The 12,846-nt window shown below is 41.8% G+C and overlaps 1 protein-coding gene across 2 annotated transcripts in view; it reads right to left on the reverse strand.

Annotated features, from left to right (window-relative positions):
- Positions 1 to 12,846, reverse strand: part of XYLT1 (xylosyltransferase 1) — a 205,014-nt gene that overhangs the window by 54,501 nt on the left and 137,667 nt on the right. For both annotated transcript variants that reach the window (XM_052772962.1, XM_052772963.1), the window contains 2 exons: positions 8,885 to 9,057; positions 8,041 to 8,243 (listed from right to left, as the gene is read on the reverse strand). In XM_052772962.1, the coding sequence (XP_052628922.1) occupies positions 8,041 to 8,243; positions 8,885 to 9,057 (376 nt within the window). The remainder of the gene's footprint in view (positions 1 to 8,040; positions 8,244 to 8,884; positions 9,058 to 12,846) is intronic.

Genomic DNA, 12,846 nt, shown 5'->3' on the forward strand with positions numbered 1-12,846 from the left:
TAATGGCCTTTTGGTTCACAACTATTTAAGAGTGACTTGGGAAAGGTATAATAGCACATGTTCTAGTTTCATCTTCACTTTGAACTGCCACCAGATATTATTTTGCAGCTGTTTTATTGTAAGTGGCATCCTGAAATCTAAACAAAAAAGTGTCTTAATGGCAATTGCAACAGATTTTTAATTTCCTGAGAGAATTCAGCAAGGCCACGAAGGGAGAGCGTGTTTAAAATGCAATGCTATAATAGGAATGTTTCCCTCTTTCAAGCAGTTTTAGCTTTTGGAATTTGATAGTGATTTTACTGAACTTTCTAAAAAAAAAACCAAACTACCCCAAAACCCAGCTGAACAGAGATTAAAGAGTTTCTGCTCATAGAACCCAGGTAAACACCACAAGGACCTGTTTCTCTGCAGCTTCTGTTGCCCACCTCACAATTAAATCCACAGAGTAAAAGCCACTTACAGCAAAGCTGCAGGAGAGCGCGCAGGAGAGCAAGTCACACCTGGGATTTCCCTAACAACCAACATCCCACTACACTCTCAAACCCCACTGGAGCTTCTTGTCCAGGAATGCAATGAGCAGCTGAGTACCATGGGAAGGGCTTGCCAGTATGGGACAGCTACTGGGGAATGTTGCCTAAGCATGGATTTAAAGTACAAGAGCCATTCTGCACAAAGGACCCTTTTTTTCACTTGGTTATCCCAGACTATTTGTCCAGAAAGACAAAGTGTAAGTAAAAAACAGGTTTCATAAATAGCTCTGGAGCTGTGAAGGTGAAATAGCTGAGCTGGCAAGATCCCTCATACTGCTCAATGCCTTCCTCAGCCCCAACACATCAGTTACCCTTACAAAAATACTACTCTAAATATTATTCTAGCATCCTGAAGACAAAAGACATAACTGTGCTGCCTAGGAACCAATGGTGCACATTATCACAACATTTGTACTGTTATATTGTTTATATATCTGGCTGAATGGTATCCCATGAAGACTCATATTTAACTCTCTTTTAGGAGATAGACTGTTTTCTCAGTCATAAATAAGTAAAAAATAAATTGCATCCAGAAAGCAAATGGCAAGCAGATGAAAACCCTTTGGCTCTTCGCTGGAGAACCTCCCTGTGAGCAGCCCCAGAGCCAAGACAGAAGAGAAGAAGATACCAGCCAGGCAGCCCAGCAAGTGCTCAGATGCTGCAATGCCCATCAAACTGTAAAGCTTGCCATCTGGGGCTTTCATCTGCCAGGCAGTCCTCTGAGTGGTCTCAGACGCTGGCCCAGATGCTTCAGTTCACATAGGAAAAGATGAAGGGCTGAATGTTTAGCACCGTAATCAACAAGATAACATGCTGCCAAGTACAAGGGTACTTTGAGTAATACCGCTATTCTAAAAATGTGCTTTATTGATGCATCTTTAATCTGCATGCACTGCAGAGATGCCTGGATAGCCAAACCAGTCTCCAATTTGGGGTGCGTTTATTTCTGTTGCCAGACTGAGGCTGCTATGGAGAACATTTCAGAAGTACTAAATATCAAAAAAAGTTACTAAGAGCTGCAGATGTCACAATTCTCCATAAGCAAAAGCTGCTTTATAGCCTTAAACCCAGGAGGCGAGGTGGAGAAAGAGTAACCTCAGCTGCTGTGGCTTCACAGAGAAAGGGTGGGTCTCCCATCACTAACATTTGCCAGGTTGAAGAAAATACTGTTAACCTCAGTTGGAAATACAATTTTTAAGCCACAATAATTTCAACATTTCACCCCACCCATTTGTGACCATGTGCAAAACCACTGCTTTGCCAACCACTGATAATTTAACAGTAAAACAGAGAAGTGGGATAGCAAACCAAAAAGATAACCTTCAAAATAGATATAAATCTGAAGCAAATGTGCTGGCAAAGTCAGGAAAGAGGAGGAGAAAAGGTTATTTGAGGGATTTAAGAAAGAAGCACATATGAAATTCTCAGAGAATGCAGATTCAAGAAAAACACTGATAAAGTTCCTTTTTGGACAGGAAAAAAGATTCCCTGTGAAGCATTAAAAGTGGATTGACATCTGGCTTGCCAGCTAAAGATATTCTGAGCAAACAAAACTGCATACAATGTCAGTGACAACACTGAGATAAAAACCTCGGGCGCTGGCATTTTAACAGATGTTGTACTGCAGAAGCTACCTGCACTGTACTCCCAGTGCAGTGCTTCAGTTCAGGATAACATTCAAAAGGGCACTTTAAAGAATGCTGTATTATTTGCCTAGTGCCTGGTACATTATTCTAGTGGCAAGGCCTGCACTTCAGAGCAAGATTGCAACAGGTGGCTTTGTATGGGGTGTAAGGTCAGATTCAGCCCTGGAAAGTCAGTATCCTTTATACAGGCTTTCATGCCCAGCACCAGCTTATGTACTGCCAGGAAGGAAATATCTGTAAGAGACAGCTCTGAAGTCTGAATCTCAGTGAGACATAGAATTGTTAAATTAAGTCAAGCCAAACCAATGAGAAGTCAAGACAGAGAGAGAGAGAGATAAAGAGAGAGAGAAATACAGAGAGAGAGATTGGAGAGAGAGATACAGAGAAAGAGAGTGTGGAACTGCCTTTTGAGCCAATGTTTTTGGCTACCCTATTTGCCATTACACAGCTTCCATCAGCCCTTCTGGCTTTGGGATTTCTAACCATCAAGAGGGCACAACTGGGTCTCAGACATTTCTTGCAAAGCTAGAGTGCTGTATGTGCATTTCCAATACTGCATTTCAAGCCTGCACATTGCAAAATCTGAGTTTTGCAAAAGCAGGTGAACAGCTTGAGTCTGGTTTACTCACTCCGTGCAAACTGTATTCTCTCACCTTTTTCTCCCAGTCACCTGCTTCAAAGGTTCTGTCATTTGGTCAACTGCCCAGGTGAAATCTGGGCAGGTCACAGTAAATTTGACAGAGCAAAAATCATCCCTGACGTAGTTTATATAGAGTGGTAGTCACCCATGTTTTGCAGGGGATGAATCTGGGCCAGTGGTTCAAACAAGGAAATTGCTGTTCTCTCAGGTAGTTCTGGCACCTGAAAAATAACTTGAAAAAGTGCTGATGCATTTTTCCTGAAGGTTAAACTTCTTTCTAAAACCTGTTGGTTATAATTATTTCCAGCTGCCACCAGAATGAAAACATGAAGACCTATTCCCTCCACTCCCACCTTTTCTTTGCTGCCTTTTCTTTCACCACTTTGCTGCCCAGGGACCTCATTCAGAAGTCATCACTTTGGTTTTGTATTAACCAATACTTCATCTGGCTGCTCGTAGAAGAGAAGAATTTCAAATAATTAATTTTTCTCACAGCCATTTTGTCTTCAGTTTCCTTTCTTGCTATCAAAAGGCAGCATCCCTGGTATAGCCCCAGTGCAGGACCTAGCCATGTAGTTATTAGAGATGAAAGCTGTGAAGATGACAGATGAGCAAAAGGACAGCTTTATCACTACTAGGCTGTCTACCACATTCGGATTTGGCAGGAGTTCAAATAAAACTGTTGATTTTGGGTGGTTATCTTTGCTAACAACTGTCCTAAAGAGTCAGGAATGCGGGTCTGCTGGAGGAAATGCAGGACTGAGAGTCAGACTGCCTGTCTGCTGCTGGCTGATTGGGCTGGAAACATTGACCTGAGAAAAAGGTTTACCTACTTCAAAGGGCATCCCTCAAGTTTCTAAAGGAGCATTTAAATCAGTAGATGAATATTGCTATTTAGCATTAACAACGTTAACCTTGACCATCAGAGGACAACACAATGACACAAGAGCAGGTCAGTCAATAGTTCTTTGCTAGCTCATTTTTCTTAATTTCTGAGTGTGGTTCTGACTGACAAAGATGATCTCCATAAATTACACCAAATTGTCACCTGTTTAAAGGACCAGTCCCAGTCATATCATCCCATTTACTTCCTGGAGTCTGTAGCCACCCTTCCCCAGGTGCTATTTGTATTATGATACACATTTCATTCAAGTTGCAGACCAAAACCTCTATTGAATGGGTCTCATTTGACCGAGTCTTCACAACACAGGCTTTTATGGAAAATACACCTATGCAACCTTTACCCTAAAACAGTGCCAAACAGCAAAACACAAGTAGTTTCACTGGGTTTCTTTTGAACTCCTTTGTTATACCTGATTGCTCATAATTGAAAATGCAGTTGTATCTGCATTCCTGGCTCCATCAATAAGCCACTCTATTTTCTTACTATTCTGAAGCACTCCCCAAGCTTCTGCTAATAATTTTGCTTGACCTTTATTAAGACCAAGCATTAGCTGGCAATAGGATTTGGTGATCCCTTGGGTGATTGAGGCTCAGTGATTTACTGTAAATTATAAATAGTTCAAATGTTTCATTATGTTTATTCTTTATACAAGCTTTGTGGCCAGGTAAGCACTGACATGACATTCACTGTTAAATGATCTCATTAAACTTCTTAATTTAAGTGGTGCAACACTTCACCTGGCACATTATCCAAGGACTCCTGCAATGCACATTAAACATTCAGCATCAATAGATGCTCTACCATAGTTCACCTTGTTGGGAGTGAAATTTCAGTCTCTGAACATAAGGTTGACTACCTGATGCTGTTTCTCAGAGACAATAAATAATGCAAATAGATATCCATGTAAAGTAAGAGGTTAAAGACATCAGTAGCTTTGTCACAGAGTTTTGAAAGAGGCTCTCGGAAGAAAAGACTTTAAATCATGAAAAAATGCCACTAAAATTAAAGAAGTTAAAAGGAAAAGGAAGGAAGGTGCTGGTTTCTTTGATTTCTTTAAGAATGCAATGACTGTGAGAGATGATTTCTTGAGAACCCTGAAGGCATGTGTCCCTTTTTTATTCACAACCCCAGAGCAAAAGGAGAGGCAATCACACAACCTCCCACCTCAGAGTCGCTTGTAGAGGTTTGTCTTTAGTCATTTCATCCCTTGTTTTCCTGCTGAGATGTTTAACGGAGCTGAATGGAGTCAAGGTTGGATAATGCACCACATCATTTCACTTAGGCCAATAAATAGCATACTGCCTCACAACCAAAGGGAAACACGGTATTTTTGCTGGAGGTGCCTTTATACCTAGACTCTGTTTGCCAGTGATTTCTACTGTAGTAACAACTAGAAGCACATGGATTAGGACCTCCTTTGTGCTAGGTGCTGGACCTACAGACTCCACAAACTAAACATTAAGGCAAGAGGGAGAATAATAGGGCTATCTGAATTTTCCTGGCTTGCATATGTTTTATTTTACACATTTTTAATTGTTTCCGTCCCAAAATGAATGGTTCTAATATTTTTTTTCCCCTGCCATTATATAGTAAGATCCTTGACATCTGCTTCTGGACGTCTCTTCTGAAGGATGAAGGGCTCCTAGCAATTGTAATGGAGCCTGTGAACATACCAGACTGCTCCCCAGACAGATTTAAGCTTCATCATATAGTATTAACCCCACACACTGAATGTGTTTTTCTGACTTGTAAGGCTGGATTAGCTTTTATTATCAGAAGAGAAGTAGTAAAGGTTTCAGTGTTACAGATGGAATGACAGATGGGAAGTGAAAGCTTAATGTGAAGCAGCTCTGGATAAAAACTATTAATCCACAAAATTCATATGTACTTATGCAGGGAAACCTAGCAAAAACCACTGCAATATGACTAACCAGTGAGAGAAGTGTAAACTGCCCCTAGCCTGTTATGTGACAAATCATAGCATGAGGTCTGAAAGAAGGAAAAACCCCTCAAACACCCTATTTACTATTTCCTAGAAAAACAATCAGCTCTCTATAGGATATGCAGAAAGGTAATGCCTTCCTAAAGATTATAAAGAATATTAATTTATAGCATCTTCACTATGAAAATGAAATGGACTTATATATATATATCTGATGAGATAACATTTTCCAGGGTTTACAGCTGTAATATTCCATATTAAAAAAAATTTAACAGTACCTATAAGTCACTGTCATTAAAGTTGTAGCACTGAAAAAGTCTTTTTACTTTTTGTTGGAGTGCATGGTGTGGAGAGGAAGCACATTGCCGTCAGTTCTGGTAACAGAATACTTTGACAGAAAGGGAAGCAAGCACTTCAGACGCCTGCCTGGCTGCCGAGAGCCCACCATGCAGCTCTGAGAGAGGGTGCAATGGAAAAGCACAACCTTCAAGAATTTCACCCATGAAGAAACAAGATGGCACTTGTTCAGAGTTTGAATGACTGCAAGATAATACAGCATTATTATAAAGAATCCATTAACACCCAACTGACTACAGCCTAGTCAACAAATCCTGTGATTGTTTATGGCCATGTCTATAAGTGACCGATCCCATTTGGCCTTGCGGTTTAACTTGTTCCACAGGGAACTAAGAGCAGTTGAGACCTCCACAGGTCATGGCCTCCGCATTACACAATGTTTAGGGTGGACTTAACACCCCACGATAACTGGATACATCTGCTGGAACTAGTCTATAATTATACTAGACCTTCAGCAATTATTCTCCTACAATTTAGCCTACTTGATTCAAAGTGCCATCACCTACCTCTTCCTTTATGGTCTTGCATTAGTCTATTTTTTATCATCCGTGCGGCATTCCTCACCAGGGAAGTGAACAATAGGGAATAACAAGCTAGCTTTTCCCAAAACTCAAGAGATATACAGAGAACTACATACTCTCCCTTACAAGCAAGGATAGTATGTCAAAATTGTAAGGTCTCTTCCTGTTGGACACCAAGAGTGTTTAAATCGGATGCAAAATGAAGTATTGTGATTTCTTAATGCAAATCCCCACGTTCCAATATCAATGCAGTCTGACTCTTTTGCCCTTCCCTAATTTTTCTCTCCAAAATGTGTTGCATTTCACTGACAGTGCTTAGAAATGGGCACTAGCAATAAGGCCTTTTGTCAGTTCTCACAAAATCCTTCCTAAGGCATACGCTCACGTTTTTTTTCATTTTTCACTTCAGTGGGGATTTCTGTCTGAGTAGCTGCTTCATAAAGGGACCCATACTTTGAGAGAGATCTTGTGGAAACCTAATCAGTGAAAGGCAGTGAAAGCATCTAACATATTTCTTTTCTATGAGTATTAAAAGCATGTTATGTCATCACTCATCAGAAAATCGCCCAAGAAAGTTACTTCCCCTTTCATCAATTCAACATACAGAGGAACAGAAGTCACACGGAGAATTTCCTCTTTCCCTCTTGATAATTCTTACAGCCTAAACCCAACAGTTTAAGGACACTTGTTTTTTTGGAGGGGTGGGTCTTTTTTGGATGTTGGGGGTTTTTTTGTTTGTTTTGTTTACGGACTATCTACTTTTGCACAATGTAGTAAACCTTACAGAATGCAGCTGTGGGGCCTGGGTTACGTAAATCCAGAAAGAATAAAATTTCACTTAAAATCACGAGCCTTGTCATATGGTGGTGTGTGAAGTTCTTTGCCTGACACCATGTGAATAAAGATATTCAGGCAACGGTTGGTGCTGAAGATATAATTGACTCCTAGCAACTTATTTGTCACTTCTACTATTGTTATCCTCCGCAGAAAAAGTACTAAAAAAAGGAAGAGGAGAACATTACCTTCACTGAATCTACATTCATATCTTCAACACTTTCTGAGACATGAAATCAAACTGTTGATCAGAGCCCTGGGAAGGGAGAATCTCTCTGTGCCTGGGGTCCATCTGCTAAGCCCCAGTACTTCTGCTACTTTACTCATCCCCTCTTGCGGGCGCCCCCTTGCTGGAAATAATGACTAAACAGAACAGCCCCTGCTTCCTCAGTAAAAGTGAAAAACAAGTGCTGCCAGCCTGCTCACAGCTGCAGTCCCTCCTAGGTAAGCGGCAGACACACAGGGGTGAGGTGACTGTCTCATTGGCTAAAGTGTGGCTGTCAGACACCAGCCTCACCAAGAGGAGTCTTCTGCTGTAAGACAGAAGAAACCGCCCCTCTGACCTCTGCTTCTTGCAGCACAGCATGGACATGTCATCCCTTATATCCTTCAATACATATTTCCTTTAGGAACAAAACATGTACATTCTTAAAATGCTCATTGTACCTGATCGGGTAGTCGGCAGCACTGAGGTTAATGAAGAAATCCCATGGCCAGTCATTCATCTCCATTAAGTCCCTCATGGTCTGCAGGTAGGTGGACAGAAGACTTGCTCCTCCCCAGATAGTTGCCATTCTCCAAGAAGTGACTCTCACATTTGGGTACTGGTTGGCAAACTGGAGCACTTGCCGGTGCAAGTAATTGGATCTCTTTACAGGAGAAAAAAGTAATACATTCAAGTTACTCTGTCCAAAATTGTCCCTCCCTGCGTTCACCAACCACCAACTCTACTTCTTGACTCGCTGAGTGTTGCCGTTGCTTTGCCCTCGCTTACTATGGCGCACAACCTTCTTTTGCTAAATGCTAATATGGGAATGTACAGAGACTCCTGTTTAGTTCTTTTTATTACTACTACAGTAATCACTAATTGGTGTAACTAGCTCTTATTTATCAATTTTCATCAATTGATCCTGAAGGGCTTTCATAAAGGAGGTGACTGTTACCACCTCCCTTTTACAGTGTGAAGTAACTTGCCCAAGGCACCTCGGGTCAGCTCTCCATCCAGTGGGCCACCACTGTCAGTCTGCATCAACTTATCAATTACTGTTAACTAAATGTACAACAGACAGACACCGACAGATAGTCATAGACATATAAGGAGAAATGAAGGCTGTTACACAGAGAAGATAACAAGGAAGGAAAAAAAAAAGAGGCTCCAAACACATAACAGATGGAGAGACAAAAAGTGACATGCACTTTATGCAGCAGAGGTAAAGAGAAGATGAAGATGACAAAGATGGGTAGACCGACAGATGGCCAGACAGGCAATTTATAACCAGTGATATATTACCTTGTCAACATGAATGTAATAAAAATGGTCTTTATGGTAAATAGCCTTAAACATGCGTTGGAGCTGCCGAGAAGCTCTGCCATGAACAACCAAGACAAATGCGATCCTGACTGGGTTGGCTGGCATGTATTCTATGGAGTCCTCATCCCACTGTACATTGTTGTTGGCTTTTCCTGTTCAAAAACAAAACACAGGACATCTCTTGAGTGTATCCACAGGGCAGGGGTGCAGAGAGCAGTACACATTTCACCTTGGCTCTTTCTTCAAAAGCAGTTTCTAAGGAGAAGAGAGAACTCATGAGGGGTGCCAGCCTGCATGCCATCAAGATCGTACCCCTCTCCTCCATCACTGTACAGGGTCATCACTCCACAGGCAGCAGCCGTGCCAGCCTTCCCCACACAGCCCTGCCTGTGTGCCTCAACCTGGACAAGGCTGCATGAACACAGACAAGTATCCAAATGTTTTTTATGGGTCAGACCAAGCTCTATCTGGGTACGCACATTTGCATCTTCAAAGGAATCACCTTAAAGTTTCTAAGCACTGTTCAAAGTATTCAAAAGAATGCCAAGGCCAACTTCCTCCCTCCTCCTCCAGAAATGAAACCCCCCATTTATCAAAAGATGCTGGTTCCCCTCATCAGCACAGCTCTGCTGAGAAGCTGGTGAAACTCTGCTACTTAACAGCTGCTCAGGATTATCTCAACTGATAGCATTTATTTGTAACAGCAGATGTATACTGGAACATTTAAATGGCAACCTGTGTATCTTCACTTCTTTGTGTAGGAGAGGGGCTCTTACAAGCCTATTTTAAAATTATGTTCATTTTTATTTTAATGGAGAAATTTCTGATCTCCTTTTTCTAAAGCAAACACCGCAGTGTAAGGTTAAGACAGGATATACTGATTAACTGAAGACCTGGAGGGACATTTTTGCTCAGGAATTTAAAGTGCTTTGGTTTTGGTTTGTGTAACAGCTCTTTAACTCAAAAACCTGAACACAATGTAAGAAAAATACAATTTTATCCAAAACCTGACATTAATTCTTCAGTTAAACAACCTCTTCAGTGCTCTGACCTTGTAAGGACCTTTCTCAACAAAAAGACTTAGGAAGAACCTGGAATTTTGAATATAAACAGAACAAGGAAGGAAAGTGCCTCAAAGCTCAAAAAAACCCTCTGGCCCCAATTTTCCTCTTGCATATTTTAACTTTTTTCTTTTTTAAATGAAAGGCAGTATCATTGTCTCAAAAGTTACTTAGTCCCTTCCCATTCCCCTACCCCCCACCCCCAAAAAGTACAATTTTTCAGAGTCCTAAGATCTGAGTTGTTACTTTGGTTTATTGCCTCTAAAAGGTAAATCCATTTGACAGTCTTGAAAAGTCTGAACTTCTGATTATACTGAAAATATGTATTTAATTTTTGGAAATGCATGTGAACATGGGCAGGACTCAAATGTTCATTTCCCACTACAAGTAAAGGTTTGGAAATGGCCATGCACGAGCTGAACCAGCTAAAAGCAGCAGCTGCAATCATGTGTGAGAACGTTAACACACCTGCCTTCAACCACATGAAACACTTTGGCCAAACATGATACTTCAAACTCAATGCACACCTATGTTCTCAATAAATAACTAGCTTGATAAAACTCCACAGCCAGGCTAGCAACCACCAGTGGGACAGGACTTTAACCTGCTTTGTTTGAAAGTGGTGTCTCCTGTGCCCTCCCAGAAAAGCAACAGAACTGGGTTTTACACTCTTCTATAGGAACTACTTATCACCTTTATTTTTCCCCCTCACCATCAGAAAAGCTGTTTTTTTCCTACCTTCACCACAAAAGCCTGGAGAGCCAATTAAGTGTCCAAGTGAGTTAGACATAAATTGATGCCATTTAGGAGATTCCAGGTGTCCAGGGCAGATATTCATACTATTAGAGGTTAGAATTTCCTAACTGACTTGAATTTGAAGGAGACTCAGGAAAAGACCCTCAGCAAACTTGGAAGTATCAGAGATGGATCTTCTAACAGCTAACAAAACCCTCAGGTTTGAAAGAAGCTCCTAGCTCAATCATGCTCTTTTCAACACGTCATGGATCCTCTGTTTCTTCCTAAAAACACTGAGGAGTGTATCTGGGTAAGTCATACCTAGTTTCTGCACTAGTGCCCTTTGGGATGCCCCCATTCTTCTCCCACTTCCACGTACCCACCATCTCAAGACTCCTTTCACAGACAGTGGGGGCACAATAGGCTTACGCTAGGTTGCAGGACAAACTTGAGGCTGCACCTGGGCAGTTATCAGACAGCCCGAGTACAGCCGTGAAGCCCGCTGCGCCTTCCAAAACATCTCCTACAGTTATTAAAAAAACATGCTCATGTCTTTGACTTGATACAAGGAACAAGAAAGAAGACATTTGCAAAGCGTGAAAGGAGAGTGAGCAAGAGGGAAAGACTTTTTCCCAGGTTTTGGAAACTGGAAACATATGTAGGTAAAAGTAAACAATACCAAAAGCTTTTTTTTAACATGTATTAATTACAAAACAAAAGTTGGACATAGAAAAAAGGCCTTTGCCTATTCCTTGTTGTTGCATCTTCTCCTTATTAAAGGGAGTAGCATGAACTCAGAAAAAACAGACTGAAAGTTTGCAGAGCAGTTTCAGGTTACCTAAACAATTTGATCCCCTTATTTGTACTGAAATGCCCTTGAGTAATTGAAACACTCCTTTTAGACAACCATGAGAGAGAGATTCTGCTGCAATGGGAGCAGCACATCCCAGATGGGATGATGGTTTCAACATCTCCCATAACCCTCCCTTCAAGTTTCACCTCCTCAGCAGTGCTTCTCTAGCACACTTGCTTTAAGTCAGAACCTGTTCTTTCCATCCTGGAGGTCCAGGAAAGTTTTATGTGTAAGACATGTACCCAGTCTCTGGAATAAGGCTCTTTGCTGGACTATATAAGGGGCTAAAAGGCAGCTATGTGCCTATCCAGAAATATACAGAGATACTGAACACTGAAGAGCCTACAAAGTCCCAGAGGCTCACTGCCCTGTGTAAAAGACACTTGCCTCTCTGCAGCCCCTCAAGGAACATCTATCTGCAGTAGTATTGCTCATAAATTAATGCAACTTTATTGCCCCTAGTTGTATTCAGACTACTCATCAGGAAATTTCTAGGCCCATGAGTCACTCTTAACTTTAAATGGACTGTGCTGGTTTTGGCTGGGATGGAGTTAATTTTCTTCATAGTAGCTAGTATGGGGTTATGTTTTGGATTTGTGCTGAAAACAGTGTTGATAACACAGGGATGCTTTAGTTACTGCTGAGCAGTGCTCACACAGAGTCAAGGCCTTTTCTGCTCCTCACCTCACCCCACCCCACCAGCGAGGAGACTGGGGGGGCACAAGGAGTTGGGAGGGGACACAGCTGGGACAGCTGACCCAAACTGACCCAAGGGATATTCCAGACCACGTGACATCATGCTCGGCATATAAAGCTGGGGGAAGAAGGAGGAAGGGGGGGACGCTCAGAGTGATGGCGTTTGTCTTCCCAAGTCACCGTTAGGTGTGATGGAGCCCTGCTTTCCTGGAGATGGCTGAACACCTGCCTGCCAATGGGAAGGAGTGAATGAATTCCTTGTTTTGCTTTGCTTGCGTGTGTGGCTTTTGCTTTACCTATTAAACTGTCTTTATCTCACCCAATGAGTTTTCTCACTCTTAGCCTTCTGATTCTCTCCCCTGTGCCACAGGGGGTGGGGGAGAGTGGGCAAGCAGCTGTGCAGTCCTTAGTTGCCGTCTGGGGTTAAACCATGACAGTCCTTTTAGGCACCCAATGTAGGACTCGAAGGGTTTGAGATAATGACAGATTTGATTGGAATGTGCAAGATCAAATTTATAGCTGTGACTGCTGTTTAGCTATTACTTGGCAGGCTTCTGTGCTTGCCACGGGGCTTGCTTGCCTTACTATATGTTAGA

Source organism: Harpia harpyja, chromosome 21, assembly GCF_026419915.1.
Source record: "Harpia harpyja isolate bHarHar1 chromosome 21, bHarHar1 primary haplotype, whole genome shotgun sequence".
Lineage (NCBI taxonomy): Eukaryota > Metazoa > Chordata > Aves > Accipitriformes > Accipitridae > Harpia > Harpia harpyja.